Raw genomic sequence first — 21935 nt, 5'->3', positions numbered from 1 at the left:
TTTGGAATTTTCCTTTTTCTCTCTCAGCCACAGTAGTTGCTAATTAACCCAATTGATGTTCAAGCTTTAGAATAGCTTGAGTATTTGACTGAAATGCTTGTTTGGTTAACTGAATGAAACTTTGAAGTGTATCCTCTAAAGAAGGTTTTTTTTGTTGGGGTGCAACAAATTGAGGCATAGGTTATTGGGCAGAGGGGTATACTTGGTTAAGAGGTATAAATTGTTGATTGGGCATGTTAAATTGTTGCCCTCCTTGGTTTGACAAAAGTTGATTTTTTTTCCAAGAAAAATTAGGGTGATTCATCCAATTAGGATTATATGTGGATGAATTTAGACTATTTAAGGGTTTTTAATACGATTGTAAGGCATGTACCTACTCAGAATAAGCCTTTAGATAGGCTGGTAATGATGGACAATTATGTGTTGTATGAGATAAGTTAGAACAAAGAGCACAAACCTCATTAGCTACACTAGGATGGTGATTCATTGATTAGTTTAGAGTTAAGGCATCTACTTTCCTAGAAAGAGTAGCTAGAGTGGCTTTCACATCAAATTCATCTTTTACTTCATATAGACCCTTTGTATGAGCTTGAGGTGATTTCTCTCTTTGATTTGAAAAATCCCACTGTTGAGAATTCTCATAAAGTGAATTAAAGAAATCTCATGCAGTCTCTTCATGTAAGTTCAAAAATCTCCCACCATTCATAAACTCTACCATTGGACGATTCAACATGGTTAAACCATTATAAAAGCATTGTATGAGTCTCCATTTCTCAAAACCATGGTGGGGACACTTAAGGAGTAAATCATTAAATCTTTAAATCTTTCCCAACACTCATAAAATTGCTCACCCTCTCTTTGATAAAAATGACTTATCTCTCTCCTAAGGGCATTTGTTTTAGACATAGGAAAAAACTTGATGAGGAACTTGTTACTTAATTCATCACACGTAGTGATAGACCCAGCAGGAAGTGAATTCAACCAAGCTTTTGCTTTGTCTTTTAATGAGAAAGGGAACATACGAAGTCTAATTGACTCATCATTAAAATTTTGAAAACAAAATGTAGAGCATATGTCAAGAAATTCCTTAATGTGCAAATATGGATCCTCTCTCTCTAACCCATGGAAAGATGATAAAAGTTGAATGACAGAGGGCTTAAGTTTTTTTAAAAAATCTAACTTAATAAATTTTGTGCATCCTAGGTATAAAAGGTTTCTTAGCTTGTTCTAGTAGCTTTTTAAATGCTTTAAGGTCCCCATAACAACCCTTATAAGTATCATTAGCCATTTCTAACTCATTATCATAATCAAACTCTATATTTTGTGGCTCAAAATGGTTTTCTCTTGGGGGAGGACTTTTATGAATCTCCCTATGCCAAAAACAATTGTCATGTTTCACATCAAAACAATGCATATATAAATGATCTTTTACAGTTGTAGGTGTTTCAAATGAAAAATTCCCACAATCAAGGCATAGACACCTAATGACACTACTGCCTCCAGCATTTTTTGTGGCAAAATTTATAAATTGCTCAACACCATTTTCATATTTTGTCAATAGTCAATTACACTGAATCCGAGACTTATCCATTTCTAGCTTATCAATTAATGTTTCTGACATATACATAAAACGAACAAAGAACACAATATACTGGAAATGTTTATCTAATGTCACAGCACCCATGTGAAATAAACAAACTTGAAGCTACATGAGGCCGTTCAAGTTAAACACAGTTTGGCTTATATAGTTTTATCTTTTATATTAAAGAAACAACATAATAGAAAAGTATGGTCATGGCCTAGAAACAAATTTAAAAATTACAAATACAGCAACCAATAAAGTTAATAAACTAAAATTCATACTTTTCAAAAGTTCACTCTCTTATTATAATATAAATATAACAATAAGATAAGGCCCACAGCAAACACATTACATAGAATTATAATTACAAATTTAAAGAAATGTAAATTTTAAGCAAGTGTATGACAACTTCACAAATAAAAAGTCAAATAATAGGGGATAAGAAATGGAACATAACAGATCAAACACCACAATCTACTGTTGTTTCCGATTCTAAGTGCAAATCCAACAACAATATTTATTATTGACAAATATTTTGAATGATCAGTTGGTAGGATTCCAAAACTTTGATTCAAGAGGGTTAAAAATGTACCAAGAAATTACATTAATCGCATGAGTAATCACCAGGAAGAAAATGATAAACTATAACTTCAAATAATATACATTAGTGGAACAAAAATGAAAGCAAACACAAAGAAAAGCTTTAAGTACCTTAACACAATGGCTTTAACAAATCAAGAACACTGAATTGTCAAGTTTATGCAGTACTCACAGCTATTTATAGTTGACAAGCAATTGTTACGACTAAAGACAACAACACCACCAGCAGATGCAAAATAGCTACAACATCAACAGTATTCGCAAATACAATAACAGAAGCAACAACTTCACCAGCTGCAATAAGGGCAGCAACTTCCCTAACTGCAATAGCAACAATCAATACCTCAACTGTAACAAAAACAATAGCTATCACAACTTCAAATACACACCTAATCAAATATATAGATTCCCCAAATTTTCATGTTAATATGACCTTTCCATAAACAACTTCTTATTGCTGAAAAAAAAACACCACATGCATAGGTAGATGACTATGAGAGTTAAGAATCCTTCAATTTTACATAGCAGAATCATTTGCTAAGAATCCCTCTTAAGCCTTTGTTATAGACAATTCAAGCCAATATTTAAAGAATGAGTTATCAAAATATAAAGATGTATAAGTTGCAGATTATCTCATATAAATTCATACACTAACACTCACTCAACTTAACGAAGCTTCAATATCAAAATTAGCTAGAATAAAAAAAAAATCAGATACAAACCCATGAACATATAACAAAATTACTAACGAAATAAAAATTCACAACATTATGCAATGCATGATTACAAGTCAAACTATTTTTATAGAATATCTTTCTTGAAATTTATGTAAAACATACAAATACATTTCATTTTTTTTTTTAGAAATTATTTACTACTTTACATAAAGGTAGAATGAATAGTCAAAATTAAATACACACATATGCAGCAATGACTCATCAGAGGGTGTGAAGTTTCAATTGACAGTGAAGGTTAGGGTTTCAACTTCAGCCGCAACAATTGGATCTTCTTTCACAGTAAGAGACTGGGTTTCTTTCAGTCAATGAAAGTACCATTGCTGTTGTTCTCATTCCAATTTGGGTTTCGATTAGCACTAACTTCACTGTGGCAAAGAGAGATGACTGAGTGACAACCGTAGCAAAGAGAGACGATTGAGTGAAAATAATGAAGATAATGGAAATCAATGAGAACTGTGCCCAATGATAGATGTTTCGAGGTCGTTAGTTTGCTATGGCTAGCCTTCGAGGGTTTGCTGCTAGTGTACTGTGTTTTGAGATTCCAAAATGAGGCTTGAAAATTTTCTGAACACTTAGAAAAAATTTGGCTCCTTTCTCACAAAATGTTTCCCCCCTTACTAAACGCAACGTTTTATTCTTTTTGTTATTTACATTTATAATTTTTCTCAAACACTTGCAAAACGCAATGTTTTATAATTTAAATTTATTTACATTAACAGAAATGACATCGTTTCACTTCTTTTTTTGGTAATAAAATATTTTTAAAAATAAAGTCAAACCTGCACAATTAAAGTCAACATAAAAAATTAGTCTTCCATTCTTAATAGCCAAATAATCTATCACCAGTCTATCATCTTGATAGACGATATTTCTATCACCAATATATCATGGTTTGTTGATAGACGATATTTCTATCACAGTTATTTCATAAATGCATGATAGAAAAAAAATATATATCATGATTCTATCGTTGTAGGCCTCCAAATCAGAAACCATCATACAGAGGACTATGATGGTAGATACTTTTTCTTATAGTTGTGAAAGCTTAATTCCTTTAATGACTTGACTTCTTACAAGATCAGAAAAATAGTTAAATCTCAATCTATCTCATAGAGTCTTAAAATTTTGAGTTTGAATTTGTGGTATCCAGTGGAATTAATTGAGAGGTTTAATCTCAAATGTTTTTATCCCAACACTTAAATTAAATCAACTAGAAATTTACAACAAAAATTATTATAATAGATCAAAAGGAGCATATGATATTATCACATATAACCCATAAATAGAACAATTTATAGATCACAAGATCTACATAATCCATGCGAAACAGTAAAATATCAATCTATCTCATATAATCTTTTTTATTAATTGTACATAACGATAGATCACAAGAAATGCATAATCATTTTTATTGTAGCATATTCTCCAAGATTTCAATTCTTTTACAATAATGTTTTTATTCAAAGAAATTTGGATTTTGAAAGATCTAATGACAGTATAGGCATATCTAATATCTATCAGCACCGAGTGCAAATCCATTATCTCCGTACAATCTGTCACACGAAACTAGCTTAAATATTTTCGACGTAGTATCTAAATTAACTCCCTTGTTTAACTTCCTGCCATTTAGGAATTTTCAACTGCATGCATTATAGATTAGTCCCCTAACATGCATGCTTTTGTTTTTAAATAAAAAATTATATAATAATTTATAATTTCGAACCACATTGATGCTCAGTATTCAGTAGCCCGTTTTATTTATTAAAAAAATTAGATATGAGAGAAATAGAAAATTAAATAAATTTATTTAAACTTTGTCTATCTTATTTTAAAAGAAAGATGAGAAAAAAAAAAGAAAAAGAACAAGAAAAATCGGTCAAGAAGCTCGGCAGCATCTTTGCTTGTTAAGATGGGAAAAGAAGTGGGGGAAAAAGATCATTACATCAGCATATGGGTCAGCAATAATCACCCACTTAGGCTCCTATTCAATATAGAAAATTCTCTATTATGTATGTCCGGCCGACGTGGCAAAGTGATTTTGAATAGTTTTAAAAGGTTTATTTAATTAGATACTTGAATTTAAATAGCAGAAACATAGAGTTAAAAATTGATTTGAGTTTTGTTTATCCTTCTATCTAAAACTAAATAATAACTAATTTGATAATTTTATTGTAATTTTTAGTTAAAAGTGTTGGGAAAATATGCTCTTTAAAAGCATATGTGTTTATTTAATTGTAATAAACATTTTTTCTAATTAATAAAATTAATGAGGTATTTTATTCAAATATTTTAATTGCATTAATATTTTTATTAAAGTCCATTTAATCATATTATATGTATTTATGTGATCACCATGTGAATTCACAGAAGACGTAAATAACAGTTATCTTATGATTAAATAAATTTAGTTCTCAGTTGATAAATAAAGTTAGGCACTTTATTTAGGTATAGACTGTAATGAATTCATTGAATGATTTGTTCTAATCATGCATGAATTTATTGATATAGTACGACTACATTGAACAAGATCACATATGAGATTTAATTAACCTTTAAATGACTGTCAGACTTATTAAATCTCATAGGCATTGATTTTACTGTAATCTTAATCTTAAGTTAGTTATGATTTCATGATTGTAATTGTTATTCCATTTGAGTTACCAATGGGCACGACACACAATTGTGGCAAGATTACCCAGTATCTTGGTGGGAGCAATTATGAGTATTGGAGTTATGGATTAACAATATAGAATTTGTACAACACATCTCTTGATGGGTTTTCGGCACTTGATCGTAGAATTCTCTGGCCAGAGTGTGTCAACATATTTAGTATGTTGAAAATGATTATTAAAGAAAACCAATAAGTATCAAGGAACAAGATGTAATTAAATTGATTGGACAATTGAGATATCGATTTAATTAATGATGTGGTACAAAGGATTGTGCAGTAAAGAAATCAATGTGGCTTGGGACGAATTATTATTCGAGCATACAATTATGGAAGTCAATTCCAATCTTTTAGTGGAGTAGATTTGAAATTAAATAATTAGGCTAGTTTAATTACAGGCCTAATTATTATAGCTACTATTGTATGTTCCCAAATGATCCCCGGGTTATCTCATTTAATTGACTGCGCCACTACTGGATTAATAAGCAAGATAACTAGCTATTTGGGTCAAAAGCCTAAATATATCATTTAGTGGGAGGCTCCATTTAATTAGCTTGTGAGTAAGGGGCCTTATGTTATTTTACAAGGTGGGTCCCCTATAGAAAAAGCAAGTAATGTGAGTTTTGATTTTTGGAGCCTAGGGTTTTCACTAAAAGGAGATATAAATAGGCTTATTTTCTCTAAAGAAAAAGAGAGCAGCCACTTTATACAGATTAGAGAAAAAGATTTTTCTCTCTATTGTTGAGAGAAAAATTTTCTCGTGCTAATTGCTTTCGTATTGATAAAGGCGCCCACACGTCAAGTGCAGATCAAATCTGAGTCATAACCTAAAAGATCATTGGTGACAGTTCGTGATCTAACAAGCTTGGTGGTGACAGATCGTGATCTAACAGGCGTGGTGGTGACGGATCGTGATCTGGGAGCCTAAATCACTTCATCGGAAAAAGCTAAATCGAATTTTCAAGGTACGATTTCTAAATTACAAATTCTTATATATTGTATGAGAGCGATCTTAAAAGTTTTTTATAAAAAATTTAAAAAACTGTATTTTCCCAACAATTGGTATCAGAGCCATCTTATATTAATATATAAGAATTTCGTATGAAATCATTCTTGAAATTTATGTATTAGAGTTGCACAATTTATTCAGATATATATTATTTGTTTAATATATGAATAAAGCATATTTTAGTTTGTCTTAATTCATGGTTAGATTTTCTGTTGTATTTTTGTTTGAATTAAGAGGGGTGGTTTTTTTATTACCATGTTTCCCTCTTTATTTACTTGACTGTAATAGAATTTTTTTGTAAGCCAAAATTAGCGTAGGAAATTTGTAAATCGCTAGAGATTAATCACGCGACAACAAAGGAACGAACGCTGGATTTTTCAGCGGCAATCACCAAAAAGCAGCGCACAGCAACCAGCACGCGCTGTGAGCACAGCAAGCAGCGAGCGAGCGCTGGCGCACGCAACTCGCGCAGCTGCAGCGTGGCTAGTGGTGCGCGCTACACGTGCAGTAGAATTGTGTGCCGGTTTGGACAATTTCCGATGACGTGGTGACGGTCGGCTGGCGTCTGAACGGTGGTGGAGGTTTTTGGAGATGGCGGTTGGGGAAGAAGGAAAAGAAAAATATGGATTTTAGGGTTTCATGGTTTTTATCATGGAGGTCCCTATAGTTTCATAATTGTTTCCTTTGGGCAGTCAAGTTTTAATTTTTTGCATTTAAGTCTAAAAACAATTTTGGGCTTAAAGAATCCTAGTTTTAAGCCCAATTGAAATTTGGGCTTAATGGATTAAAATGCATAGATAAAATTGAACACATTAAATTTATTTTTGGTCCAAAAGTTTTATTTTAATAAAAAATTTTAATTATTTATTTATTTCGTTTCAAAATTAAAATTGGACCAATAATAAATTTAAAAGCCCAATTTCCCCTAGTCCATTAACAAAGACAAGCTTATGGAAGATGGACATTGACAAGAAGCCCAATGAAGATTAGGCTTAGGGTTAATGTATTTTTCATTATTAGGAAAGCCATGAATTAAGATTATTTAATTGTTTTTCTATATGTTATATTTTGGATGATAACATGCCATGATAACATGTCATATAAAATAAGTAGTGCCACTCTATGCATAATGATACATGTCATTCATTAATAATGAATCTCATTATATTGTTTGAAATTTGCACATGCTTAATAATATTTGATATCATCTGGATAATATTATAGGAAGCATGCACTTAACAATATGTATGTTTAAAAAAAAAGAAAAAATAATTTTAAAATATTGAGTGGGAGAGGGAAAATTCAAGATAATTTTCCCACGGGCTCTATTGTTAGTTCAATAATAAAATTATAAATATACCTTGACTTCATGATACGGTGATGCTCCCTTCGGAGGGTATATATATTAGATACTTTATTTGATGAACTTCTTCAAAGATAAAATTGAAATATTTTTTAATCGATTGTTCACCCCAACAATGACTATTGATATGAAAAATACGTAGATTGAAATAATGGTTATACACTCAACTAAAATTTGTTATTAACCTTCCCAACGAAGCTATGTTAACAAATTTAGACCCAAAAATGATAACGATAATTGTTTATCATGTCTCTACATGAAAGTAAATAATCCAATGGGTAATTGGGTCTAGTAAGCATAGACATGACTTCCCCAACGGATAGCTTGTCAAAGCGGAACTAGATTATCGTTACAATAAATTAAAATCCATTTATGGTTTTATGTATTTTTGTCATTTATTGTAAATATTATTTCAAATTATTTATGCATGGATGTTTTATTTTTTAGAAAATGTCTTCCCTAAGCCCACTTACTATTATTCTGAGTCAAAACAAACTCACTAGAGATAACTATATAGATTGAAAAAGAAATCTATTCATTGTCCTAACTGCTGAAAATTATAAATATGTCTTAACCCAGCCGTGCCCTCCAATTCCAGCGGAAGATGCTGATAGAAATCAGAGGAGGCTTTATGAGAAATGGCAAAAGGCCAACGAAATGGCAAAGTGCTACATTTTAGCCTCGATTTCTAATATTCTGCAGACCAAACATCAGAACTTCGAGACTGCCACTGAAATAATGGATAGTCTCCAACAGATGTTCGGGCATAGTACTCGCTCCGCGAGACAAGCAGCGCTGAAAGGAATTATGAATAATAAAATGGGGAAGGGCACAAGAGTTCGTGATCATGTCCTCAAAATGATGGACTATTTGAATAAGGCTGAGATTCAGGGAGCACAAATCGATGATAACTCAAAGATTGACATGGTGCTAGAATCTCTGCCAGAAACATTCAAGAAGTTTAAGGTCAATTATAACATGAATAAAAGAAACATAACCTTAACTGAATTGATGAACGAACTCCATTCTGCTGAAGAGATCTATCGTGCTGAGAAATCTCTAGGAAGCATAAATATTACTGAAAAAAGTTCATCTTCTGGGCCTAAGCCGAAAGGCAAAGGTAAGAAGAAAGCTGGGAAAAAGAAACCGTCTACCAAGTAAGATGACAAGTTGAAAGGCAAATGCTTTAAGTGTGGACAGAAAGGTCACTGGAAAAATGATTGCCCTAAGATTGTGAAATCAGGTATGGGAAATCTTTTTGTAATTGAGGCATGTTTAGTTCAGAATCCTATTAACACTTAGGTGTTGGATTCAGGAGCAACTAATCATATTTTTAATTCACTTTATTGGTTTCAGGAAACCAGGAAAACAAGTGAAGGAAGCGTCAAGCTGCAGTTAGGGACATGTCAGTTCGTGTCAGCAGTGAAGATTGGATCTGTTTTATTATCTTTTAATAATGAAACTTTAGTTTTGAATAATTGTCTTTATGTTCCAGACATTAAGAGGAATTTAATTTCAGTAGCTTGTTTGTCAAAGTAAGGGTACACTGTAAATTTTGGATCCTCTGTTTCTATTTTTCATTATAAGAGACTTATTTGTTCTGGTACATTGGAAGATAATTTATATTATTTAAGTCCAATGATCCATTCTATGCATGACACAGTGATCAATAATGATGAGCATACACATTTATCTAAAAAAAGAAATATTTCTTCCAACCAATGTTACCTCTGGCATTTATGCTTGGGTCATATAAACCAAAATAGGATACAGAGAATGATCAAATATGGGCTCTTGGGTCCATTAGAAAATGAATCATTGTCACTCTGTGAATCCTGTTTAGAAGGGAAAATGACCAAAAGGCCATTCTCGGCCAAAGGAGTACGTGCAACAGTACCACTTGAATTGGTACATACAGATGTATGTGGACCAATCAATGTACAAGCTCGAGGAGGTTATGAGTATTTCATCACTTTCACTGATGATTACTCAAGATACGGTTATGTTTATCTGATGCGTCACAAGTCTGAAGCTCTTGAGAAATTCAAAGAGTATAGGGCTGAGACAGAAAGCAATTAGATAAGAACATAAAGAAACTTCAATCTGATCGAGGTGATGAATTTCTCTCAGGAGATTTCAAAGAGAATCTGGTTGAAAATGGGATTATATCTCAGTTGACTGCCCCGGAAACACCACAACAAAATGGGGTAGCTGAAAGAAGAAATAGAACTCTTTTGGATATAGTGAGATCTATGTTTAGTTATTCATCATTACCAATCTCTTTTTGGGGACTAGCACTGGAAACTGCAGTTTACCTCTTGAACTTAGTTCCATCTAAGTCAGTGCCTAAAACCCCAATAGAATTATGGTCAGGTCACCAAGTTCACGACATGTCCGTATTTGGGGATCACCAGCACATGTGCTGAAACCAAAGGCAGACAAAATGGATTCACGTTCTGAGGTTTGTATGTTTGTGGGGTATCCCAAAGGAATAAGGGGAGGTTTATTTTACAGTCCTCAAGATAGGAAAGTGATCATGAGCACACATTTCACTTCCCTCGAGGAAGACTATATGAATAACTTCAAACCTAAGAGTAAGGTAATACTTGAAGAACTGTCAAGTGATTAGGTTGATGCTCAGCTTTCAACGCCTGTTACAAAACAGGAAGAACAGCAATAACCAGATGATCAACACAGGATTATCCCTGAACAACCATCACTTTTAGAACCTCGTCGTAGTGGGAGGGTAACTAGGTTACCTGCGAGATACATGCTTTTGGGAGAAACCTATACGGCTATCTCAGATGAACATGTACAAGATCCCATTAGTTACAACGAAGCTCTAATAGATAGAGATGTTGAATTTTGGAAAAAGGCCATGAATCAAGAAATGGAATCTATGTATTCCAATAAAGTCTTAGAACTTGTAGAGACACCAAATGGGGTAAAACCTATAGGGTGCAAGTGGATCTACAAGAGAAAAAGAGGAGTAGACGGAAGGGTGGAAACATTTAAAGCAAAATTAGTAGCCAAAGGGTTTACTCAGAAAGAGGGAATCGATTATGAGGAAACCTTTTCTCCGGTTACTATGCTTAAATCCATCAGGATTCTGCTCTCCATTGTTGCAGTGCTAGATTATGAAATTTGACAAATGGATGTCAAGACTGCCTTTCTTAACGGGCATCTTAAAGAAAACATCTACATGCAGCAACCAGATGGATTTATACAAAAAGGCCAAAAACACATGGTATGTAAGTTGCAGAGATCCATTTATGGATTGAAGTAAGCATCCCGGTCATGGAACATCAAATTTGATCAAGCGATTAAATCGTTTGGATTCTTTCAGAACATTGATGAACCACGTGTGTACAAGAAAATTCAAGAAAAATATGTAGCCTTCCTAATTCTTTATGTAGACGATATTCTCCTAATTGGAAACGATATAGGAGTATTGACTGCAATAAAGAGTTGGTTAGCAAAATAATTTGATATGAAAGACCTGAGAGAGGTAAGTTATATTCTTAGTATCAAGTTACTACGAGACTGGAAGAATAAAACTTTAGCCTTATCTCAAGCAGTCTATATTGATAAGAAATTGGCTAGATTTAGCATGAAAAATTTCAAAATTGGTTTATTACCATTCAGACATGGAATTACATTCTCTAAGGATCAATCACCTAAAACATCTGAAGAGATAGAGAGAATGAGACGAGTTCCCTATGCAGAAGCTTTGGGAAGTCTCATGTATGCCATGTTTTGCACTAGGCCAGATATCTGTTTTGCGGTAGGGATGGTTAGTAGATATCAATCTAATCCTAGACCTAAACACTGGACTGCAGTCAAGCATATAATGAAGTATCTGAAAAGAACTAAAAATTATATGCTTGTGTATTCTGGTGATGAACTCATTCCAGTGGGTTATACTGATTCTGATTTTATGTCAGATATGGATTCCAGAAAATCAACTTCCGGCTATGTGTTTACATTGGGAAGTGGAGCTATTAGTTGGAGGAGTGTGAAACAATCTTGTATCGCAGACTCCACAACTGAAGATGAATATGTGGCTGCATCCGAAGCTGCAAAAGAAGCTGTATGGCTCCACAAGTTCCTACAAGATCTTGAGGTGGTACAGGCTGTAACTCCACCCCTAAAACTATTTTGCGATAATAGTGGTGCGGTAGCTCAATCTAAGGAACCAAGGAACCACAAGAAACAAAAACATATTGAGAGGAAGTATCATCTTATAAGGGATATAGTGCAGAGAGGTGATGTGGAGGTTACTCAGATTGCGTCACAGCAAAACTTGGCAGATCCTTTTACTAAGGCCATACCTGGGAAACCATTTAACTTGCACTTAGAATCCATGGGCATGCGTGAGATGCCAAATATGCTTTGAGAGCTAGTGGGAGATTGTTGGGAAAATATGCTCTTTAAAAGCATATGTGTTTATTTAATTGTAATAAACATTTTTTCTGATTAATAAAATTAATGAGGTATTTTATTTAAATATCTTAATTGCAATAATATTTTTATTAAAGCCCATTTAATCATATTATATGTATTTATGTGATCACCATGTGGATTCACAGAAGACATAAATACAAGTTATCTTATGATTAAATAAATTTAGTTCGCAGTTGATAAATAAAGTTGGGCACTTTATTTAAGTATAGACTGTAATGAATTCATTGAATGATTTGTCTTAATCATGTATGAATTTATTGATGTAGTACCATTACATTGAACAGGATCACATATGAGATTTAATTAACATTAAAATGACTATCAGACTTATTAAATCTCAGAGGCATTAATTTTACTGTAATCTTAATCTTGAGTTAGTTATGATTTTATGATTGTAATTGTTATTCCATTTGAGTTACCAATGGGCACCACACACAATTGTGGCAAGATTACCCAATATCTTGGTGGGAGCAATTATGAGTATTGGAGTTATGGATTAACAATATAGAATTTGTACAATACATCTCTTGATGGGTTTTCGGCACTTGATCATAGAATTCTCTGGCTAAAGTGTGTCAACATATTTAGTATGTTGAAAATGATCATTAGAGAAAACCAGTAAGTATAAAGGAACAAGATGTAATTAAATTGATTAGACAGTTGAGATATCGATTTAATTAATGATGTGGTACAAAGGATTGTGCAGTAAAGAAATCAATGTGGCTTGGGATGAATTATTATTCGAGCATACAATTATAGAGGTCAATTCCAATCTTTTAGTGGAGTTGATTTGGAATTAAATAATTAGGCTAGTTTAATTACAGACCTAATTATTATAGCCACTATTGTATGTTCCCAAATAATTCCCGGGTTAGCTCATTTAATTGACTGCGCCACTACTGGATTAATAAGCAAGATAACTAGCTACTTGGGTCAAAAGCCTAAATATATCATTTAGTGGGAGGCTTCATTTAATTAACTTGTGAGTAAGGGGCCTTATGTTATTTTACAAGATGAGTCCCCTATAAGAAAAGCAAGCAACGTGAGTTTTGATTTTTGATTTTTTATTTTTGGAGCCTAGGGTTTTCATCAAAGGGAGATATAAAAAGGCTTATTTTCTCTAAAAAAAAAGAGAGCAGTCATTTTATACAGATCAGAGAAAAAGATTTTTCTCTCTATTGTTGAGAGAAAAATCTTCTCGTGCTAGTTGCTTTGGTAGTGATAAAGGCGCCCACACGTTAAGTGCAGATCAAACCTGAGTCATAACCTGAAAGATTATTGGTGACAGTTCGTGATCTAACAAGCGTGGTGGTGACGGATCGTGATCTGGGAGCCTAAATCACTTCATCGGAAAAAGCTAAATTGAATTTTTAAGGTACGATTTCTAGATTACAAATTCTTATATATTGTATGAGAGCGATCTTAAAAGTTTTTTATAAAAAATTTAAAAAACTGTATTTTTCCCAACAAAAAGTGCTTAATTATGTTTGTCCTAAAAAAAAAAAAAAGAACAACTACCCAAGTGGCCTTAAGTAGTTTTATTTATTCGGCCGCCCCAATTCAATCTTGAAGTTAAAAAATAAAATTAATTTGGGTATTTTTCAATTAAAACTTCTCCATAAATCAGTCTATTAACATCCAATAAGTATTTATTTAAATTCAAATTATTAGTTGTAATGCAATGATTAGAATAATGATTCTTTTGTGTATTAAATAGTTGATTTTATATAATAATACCATTTTTATTATCATTGCCATTCCTTTAATAAAACTTGTTCATAACGTTGCTTGAAATTCTAACCATTAATAAAACTAACATTTCACTATAAACGCATTAGGGAAAAAAAAGTAATTGAATTGCAAGTGGCTAGGTGAATGGAATATATTCGTTACTCGTTACCAAGTCAAGAATTAAATCCCCCTCTTCCCCTTTCTTCTTCTTTTTTTTTTTGTTTGGGGGGGGGGGGGGGGGGGGGGGGGGGTTGGGGAGGGGAATATTGGAAACTTGGAACATTTTCCCTAGGAGTGAGATTGGAAACTTGGAAATTTTTCTCACTTTATGCGTACACGAAGATCGTTTGGTACATCTCATCTAGCTTTGTAAGAGATTATTTAAATTCAATAACAATGTAGTCCTTCAATATATAGTGTGTCTTTCTCCATTACGATCTAAACGCCGTAGATGAAATCGAATATTGAAAATGTCTTGGAGACCTAATTTAAATACGTAGTACATACAGTATATAAGAGGGACCAAATTATCATTGTCCTTTCTTATATAAAATAATTTCAACTTGGACATATCCGCTAAAACATATAAATAGTGCAGAATATTTTATTTTTATTTACTTCACAAAATTTCCATTTCTTTAGCACTCTCGCATATTACAACTTGTGTTTTCTTTTTGTAGCCAACATATATATTAGGTAAGTTCAAATCAATGGAGAATCCAAGTAAAATAAAATGTTGCTACAATACGTAAACAAGCATTTGATATGAGAATTGTGGCATAACTAAACAACTCTTTGTTTTTTCCCTTTAAAAGATAGAAGGGTAGGTATTACTCAATTTAAATTTAAATTCTTATTTTCTCGGAATTTGAACTCGGATTGTTATTTGAATATGGATTGTTTTCTTAATAAAGTTCCTTGAAACTAGCAAACTCTAGTGGCCATAAATACTTTTTAAGGATAAATTTCAATAAGAGATCTTAAACCTAAAATGGGAATAATTTTATAATCACTAAAACCTGAATCCGCAAAAATCTTGGCCCATTCTTTCTCATCTCGCTCTGTTCCAGTGAGCAAGACCATCATGAACATTTCAAAGAAGAGTTGTGTTTCAATAGACTTATAATCCTTTTTTCTATTCTCTTTAATCATGTCTTTTATAATCACCTTCCTTTTCTTGCCATCCCTCGTGATTGCTTCCTTACATTTTTTAAGAATCTTCACGCATTCTTCATCATTCCAGTCAAGTAATATCCACTACTTATCATCACCAATAATATTAGAATTTATTTGAAGACTCTAGAATGGAAAATTAAATGAATACATGATGTGCATACGTAATTTGAGATCCTTCTAGTATATATATTAATTTTATGCTCAAGAAACGACTTTAATTAAACTATAGAAATTATTACACGTACCTTGAGTAGAACAGCGTAAGCTGGGGAAATTGCCTTAAACATATCCCCTCCAACATATTTGAGATTGACCAAATCGCTTTCAAGGCCATTAACCACATGCGGCAGATCAAAACAAGTGCACTCCAACTTTGGAAACGCTTTAGCTATGGCCTTGGCTGCCGTTCCTGTGCCCCCACCAACATCGACCAACGAATTCAAACCTTCAAACACATTCTTACACTTCTGTATCATCACGCTTGTTGCCAACCGAGCATCACTTGCCATGGCTTCATTGAAGAAATTGTTAAGCTTCGACTCGTCCCCAGCATACTCCTAAAGAGTCTTCCCATGTGCCGTACCAAACGGCGTTGGATCGTCGTTTTTAAACCAACTGTTCAGTTGATGCTACGGTGATAGCAAAATAGTATCTATCATGGCTTGCAAGAAAGGTGTCACGCTTAAGGGGTTGTCTTTTAGGAGAAGTTTAGAAGCATTCGTTAGAACATAACCTTGTTCTTCGTCATTATTATTTCCGCTGCTAACTAGCTTTTGCTGTGCAAAGAAGCCTGAGTGGATCAAGATGTGCATCAAGCGATAACACATTGGGTTTTTGATAGGTTTATTGTTAGGGCACTAACAAGCTCATTGAGGGTCATGGGTTTGCCATGTTTGTTGATAATATCTGGGATGCCTAGTTGAAAAGCGCATTTAAGTGTCATGGAGTTTATGAAATTGAAAATGTGATTTCAAACATGAATTTGAGCTTCAAGTAGCTCAGTATCACGCTCTCGATCGTTTAAATTCATCTTTATTAGTGTTAAGGTCATTATTTATAGAGTTGGTATTTTATAGCAAGTCTAGTTAAACTAGAAGTTTATTTATTGCATATCTTGTAATAGGGATTAATTTATTAATTCTCTAATTTAGTGAGATTCCAATTTATTAGGAATATTTGTTTACTAATTTAATTAGATGTCTAATTTAGCAAGTCAATTAATGGTGTGATTCTATAATTGGCGCATGAGATCTATTTAGAGGAAGAATTTGGTTCAAACAAGAAGTCATTAAATGATCTAGATATTTCTTGGGAGACAAGCAAGACTAAAAGATCATATTTATTTATATTCAGATTCATAGGAATTATAAGAGGAAAGAAACTCTTATTTGGAAAGAATCCAAGTCTTTTAACGTTTACTATTTTGGTAAAACTCTAGTGCCTATATAAAGAGAGGTCTTTAACAATTGAAGGTTGATCGCACAACACAGAGCATAAAGCAGAGAAGCAAAATTCGGCCTCCTCCCTAGAGAATCCGGATTTGGCACATCATGTTGTGTTGATTTGTTTTCTTATCTTCTTTTCATCTCTGTGGAGAGTCTATGTGGATCTTGCATCACTAGACGTTAAAGTATTGCAGAATTACGATTGATCACTTTACGAAGTACCTTGAGGATCATGGATCAAGAGGGGTAGAGATTATTCAAGAGAAGCAGATTCAGTCTAAGGTTGAGTAAACTGTATGGTGATAAACTGTAAGTGAGAATCTTAAGTTTGGTAAATCCATAGGTTGTAATATCTCAACTTAGTGAATTGCTTTTCATCTGGGCGTGGCCTCGTGGATGTAGAATTGATTAATCCGAACTACGTAAAAATCTCTGTGTCATTTATTTTCTACATTTTATTGTGTTTTTGGAAAATTAATATTTTTTATACGGATGAACAGTAAGCGTGAACAGTAACGGTGAATAGTTGCAGTAAACAGTAACAGTGAATAGTACTTTAGGAAAATTAATTAAGTAATTAATTTTTTATTTTTAATTGCCCACATCTATTTGTAATAGATCTAAATTCCTTTCAATTAGGCTAAGTAGGGCTAATTGATATTTGATGCAAATTAGATGAGTTTGAGCTCTATTTATTATAGCGAAAGAGTCATACATGTTGGGAGGCTTAGCATAGGATTTATAAGCATTTAGCACAAAAGACTAGTCTACTGGATGAAGTGACGTATTCTACTTATAAATTCAAGTAACTTACCTTTATTAGTTTGTTGGATCCACCTCATTTAGGTGGTCATAACCCAAAGTTTCCATTAGTTTAGGTGCTTAAAGTAATTAAAGGAAACCAATTAGGGCTAATTGAAAAATGCCATATTTGGCTTTGAAAATCATGTGACTATAAAAGAAAAATTACATTGCAAGGCGTGAAAAAGATGAGAGGGAGGAAAGAAGACAGTAGTGGCATTAACTTGTATTAAGGGCAAGGGTTTCAATCTTCAATTGGATAATTGGAATGTAAATTTAACTTTGTTTTCTCCTAAATTTAGAAGGTAAGTTCCTGGCACTAGCCTCTATATTCTTACTAGTCTTTATTTTTGTTTTATTCTCTCATTGGCTGCTATTTGAGATACTCACTTGTTATAGAAACAAATATCAGGCTGTTATTGTAAGCCAAGATTGTTGAGGCTAGAAATGATGGACCAAGACCCCAACAAATGGCATTAGAGCTAAATCTTAGTAGTCAGAATATGATGGTGAAACAACTAAAGAGTGTCAGATGAAAAGACTTGGGTCCGACAGTGGTTTTATTCGATTGACAGAGTGTTGAATTGTGTCCCACATTGGCTAGTAAAGGGGAGTTAGTAGGGTTCATAAGTAGCATAGGCCACTCCACCAAATAGGTTAGCCTTTTGATTTGGATATTTAAAAATCATTAGCCAAGACCCTACCAACAAGTGGTATCATTCTTTTACTTTATGTGGTTGACAAGTTGATTGTTGGCTAGAATATTAGTGAGATTGATAAAGAAAGAGCTTCGCAAGTCTTTTGTAATGACAAACTTGGGACTAGCAAAACAAAATCTTGGCATGAAAATAGATTCTTGGCATTAAAATTCCCGTGATAGAAAAACTAGGAAGTTATGGCTATTTGAAGAAGGATTTATTGAAAGGATTCTTGAAAGATTTAACATAGGCAAAATTTTATTTGTTCTCCACTTGCAAGTCATTTCAAGTTTAGTTCCAGGCATTATCCTACAAGTGAGAAAGAGAATCAAGTGGTGAGAGGAGTTCCTTATGCTTCATCAATTGACAGTTTGATAAATGCTATGGTTTGTACAAAGCTAGATATTGCTCATGCAGTTAAAGTAGTCAGTCGGTTTATCTGTAATGCAGGCAAAAAACATTGGACAGTAGTGAAATGTATTCTCAGAATTCTCAGAGGTACTTCCAGGGCATGTTTATGTTTTGGTCATGACAAACTTGTGTTACAAGTGTACATAGATGCAATTATGATAGGAGATGTCGATTCTAGAAAATCTCTATTAGAATATTTGCTCATCTTTACAAGAGGACAAATCTTATGCATTCCAAACTTCAGCAATATGTTGCTTTGTCTATCACAAAAGTAGAGTATATTGCAATCACTAAAGATTGCAAAGAAACCTTGCAGATGAAAAATTTCCTACAAGTGTTAGATTTGAAATAAAAAAGCTATGTTGCGTTCTGTGACAGTCAAAGTGCCATTCACTGGGTAAATAATTCAACATACCATTTGAAATCCAAGTATATTGAAATCATTGGATACAAAATGTGCTTGAGAAGATATAGTTGTAACTTGAAAAGATTTACACAGCGAAGAATGATGTTAGATATGATGAGAAAATCATTACCCAAGGAGAAGTTGTAAACCTTTAAATAGAAAACGAGCTTGGTTAGCCTCCCACATGATCTGGAAGGAGAGATTTGTTGGATCCATGTCATTTGGGTAGCCTAAGCCTAAAATTTTCATTAGTTTAGGTGTTTAAGTAATTAAAGTAAACAAGTAAGAACTAATTAAAAATTCCCATTCAATTTACCTTTGAAAATCACCTGGCTATAAAAGAAAAAAGGAGAGCAAGTGGCGGTTGTTACATTATAAAGCATGAAAAACACGAGAGAGAATAAAGAAGATAGTAGCGTGAACTTGTTTCAATCTTTAATTGGATGATCATAAGGTCAATTTAACTCCATTTTCTCCCGAATTAGATGGTAAGTTCCTGGTATTACTCTCTACATTCTTACTGGTCTTGATTTTTGTTTTCTCCTCTTGTTAGTTATTATTTGATATACCTACTTGTTAGAGTGACATTTATTAGACTATCACTGTAAGTCAATATTGTTGAGATTCTTGGTGTTATTAAATTCTAGTGTTATCTAAAAAAAATTATATTGTAATTCCATTATTAATATAATGAAAGATTATATCAGACTACGGTCTTGTATTTTTTTTTTTCAATATGAATTTTCATGTAGAAATATATGTCTCTTGTAATTGATTTATTACTTTGGATTTTATTGATTTAATTTCCACTTTATTTATTTGTGATAAATATATATTCATTCCCAAGTGCAGGCGCCTTTATTTATTTTTAATGTGAACACACTCTTAAGCCCTGAGATTTAATAGATTTATTTTTTAATGAGCTATAGAGTCGTATGGTTTAATAAATTTAAAAATTAAGTTTAATAAATTTAAAAACTAACTATCTTAAATTACAAGTCTTAAAAGTGTGTCTGCATAAAAAAAAAAATGAGGGTGCCCATATTATAGAAGGACCGTAGTGTCAGGTGAATATGACTTCTAAATACTAATTTTAAAAAAACTAACACAGACATATAAGTTTTCATCATACGAAGAAAGTTTAAATTACAATAACAAATATTTACTAAATACCTTAGAACTTTACCACCCAATGTTTACTAAATACCTTAAAACTATATCACCCAACTACAATACCATAAAATCCCTTAATACGTATACACGACAATTTTCTATCAGGTCATCAAAAGAAAATTTGTTGGGAGTGTTTAACACGTCTCTCTAAGTGCATCTAATTGTCAAATAAAACAGTAATTTACTAAGGGTTAAATTCAAAGCGAAAGATAAGGATCATAGAGTTTGTGACAAAAATGACAAAGAAACATCAAATTTTAATTACCACACGATTCATGACGTTGACGCGATCGAAGTTCATGACTTGAAATTTGATCCCTGTCGATTTGTTTACAAATGGACTCATGATAATTGAAGCCTTAAAAGACTTAGCAGCTGTAAATGTTAAGCAGACAAACAAGTTCCCATTAGTGGTTTTTTTTTTCTTTGTCTTTTCAATTTATTTAACATCCCGTCTGGCCAAGAATTATGTATTTTGTTAACTGATCAACTGAAAATCTGAACAATTAAAAAAGCACTAAAACGGCTGAACTCCGCTAGCTACCCTACAATAATAAATTAATAATCGACTCCACCAGCGTTTTGTTAAAGGAAAATGGTTGAGATCGAATAATCTACACTTTTCAAACGTGTGGTGAAAAGTTAAATATTACTTTAACTTTCAACTATCTATCAGTAAATTATTTAAATCAATAACTGAAGATATATGTTAAAATTTTAAATAAAAAATTAAAATTAGAATAACTTAAACCTATTTGGGTAGGCTATCTCTCTTTCGGATTATGTATTTTCTTTTGTGCTACTTTAATAATCATACATGCATTTCCTCCTTTCCCTTAATAATTATTCTATAGTGATGACAAAAAGCTCACTTTAAATAAAAATTAAACTAAGAATATAATTTAGGACAAATTTTAAATTAACGAAAAACTTACCCAAAAATTTATGAGTAATGATATAGTCACAAACTCTTGTACAAATTTATTTTGTACAAACTGATGTGATATTAATTCATTAATTGAATTAAATATCTCTTGACCCACATAATTTATTTATATTATTTTATATTTTTATTCAACCAATAAATTAATACCACATTAATTTATACAAGATAAATTTATACAAAAATTTATGACTATATCATCACTCAAAATTTATCTCCATAGGATTAAGATGAGATTGCATGTCATTTTTTATCGCTTTTCACTTCTGCTTATTGATTCAATGATGACAAGTCAAAGTGGGTTAATATAATTTGTGGTGGAAGACTTGATGAGCCAATGCGAAGTGAACAACTGTAAAGCTACCGAATCCGTGGACGATACTTGAGAAAAGTCTTCCTCCCGACAATGGTGCCCCTCTTATTAAACTTTACCAGTCATTATTGGCAGCTATTTTTTCTCAAGTATAGTACTCGAAATTCCTAGCTTCGCTCAATTATGCATGAAAATGTCCAACGTGTAACATGATTATCCGTTAAATCGATAATAATTGAATAATACGGCATCTACCTTTTCATATTTACTTTTATCAAATTTCAATTCCTCATGCTCAATCATATATATGAAATAGTGAACCAACAACCTCAAAACACTTTAACAAGCCCCGTACATGCTTTGAAAATAAAATACTGCAAAGAAAAAGCCAGCAGGTTACAAGTGCGATCTGCAA

General features: G+C 32.6%; 1 protein-coding gene and 1 pseudogene across 1 annotated transcript; one reads left to right on the top strand and one right to left on the bottom strand.

The window, feature by feature from the left end:
• The first annotated feature begins 8616 nt into the window (after positions 1 to 8616).
• Positions 8617 to 10038, top strand: LOC112097327. The gene is made up of 2 exons (XM_024182512.1): positions 8617 to 9079; positions 9803 to 10038. The coding sequence occupies exons 1-2, from the start codon at positions 8617 to 8619 to the stop codon at positions 10036 to 10038; spliced, it is 699 nt and encodes a 232-aa protein (XP_024038280.1).
• Positions 10039 to 15108: 5070 nt separating this feature from the next.
• LOC18039649 lies at positions 15109 to 16360 on the bottom strand (annotated as a pseudogene).
• Positions 16361 to 21935: the final 5575 nt, after the last annotated feature.

This window comes from Citrus clementina, unplaced genomic scaffold, assembly GCF_000493195.1.
Source record: "Citrus clementina cultivar Clemenules unplaced genomic scaffold, Citrus_clementina_v1.0 scaffold_6, whole genome shotgun sequence".
In the NCBI taxonomy this organism is placed as follows: Eukaryota; Viridiplantae; Streptophyta; class Magnoliopsida; order Sapindales; family Rutaceae; genus Citrus; species Citrus x clementina.
The sequence above is the reverse complement of the archived record's forward strand: the minus strand, read 5'-3'. Positions and strand labels throughout refer to the sequence as shown.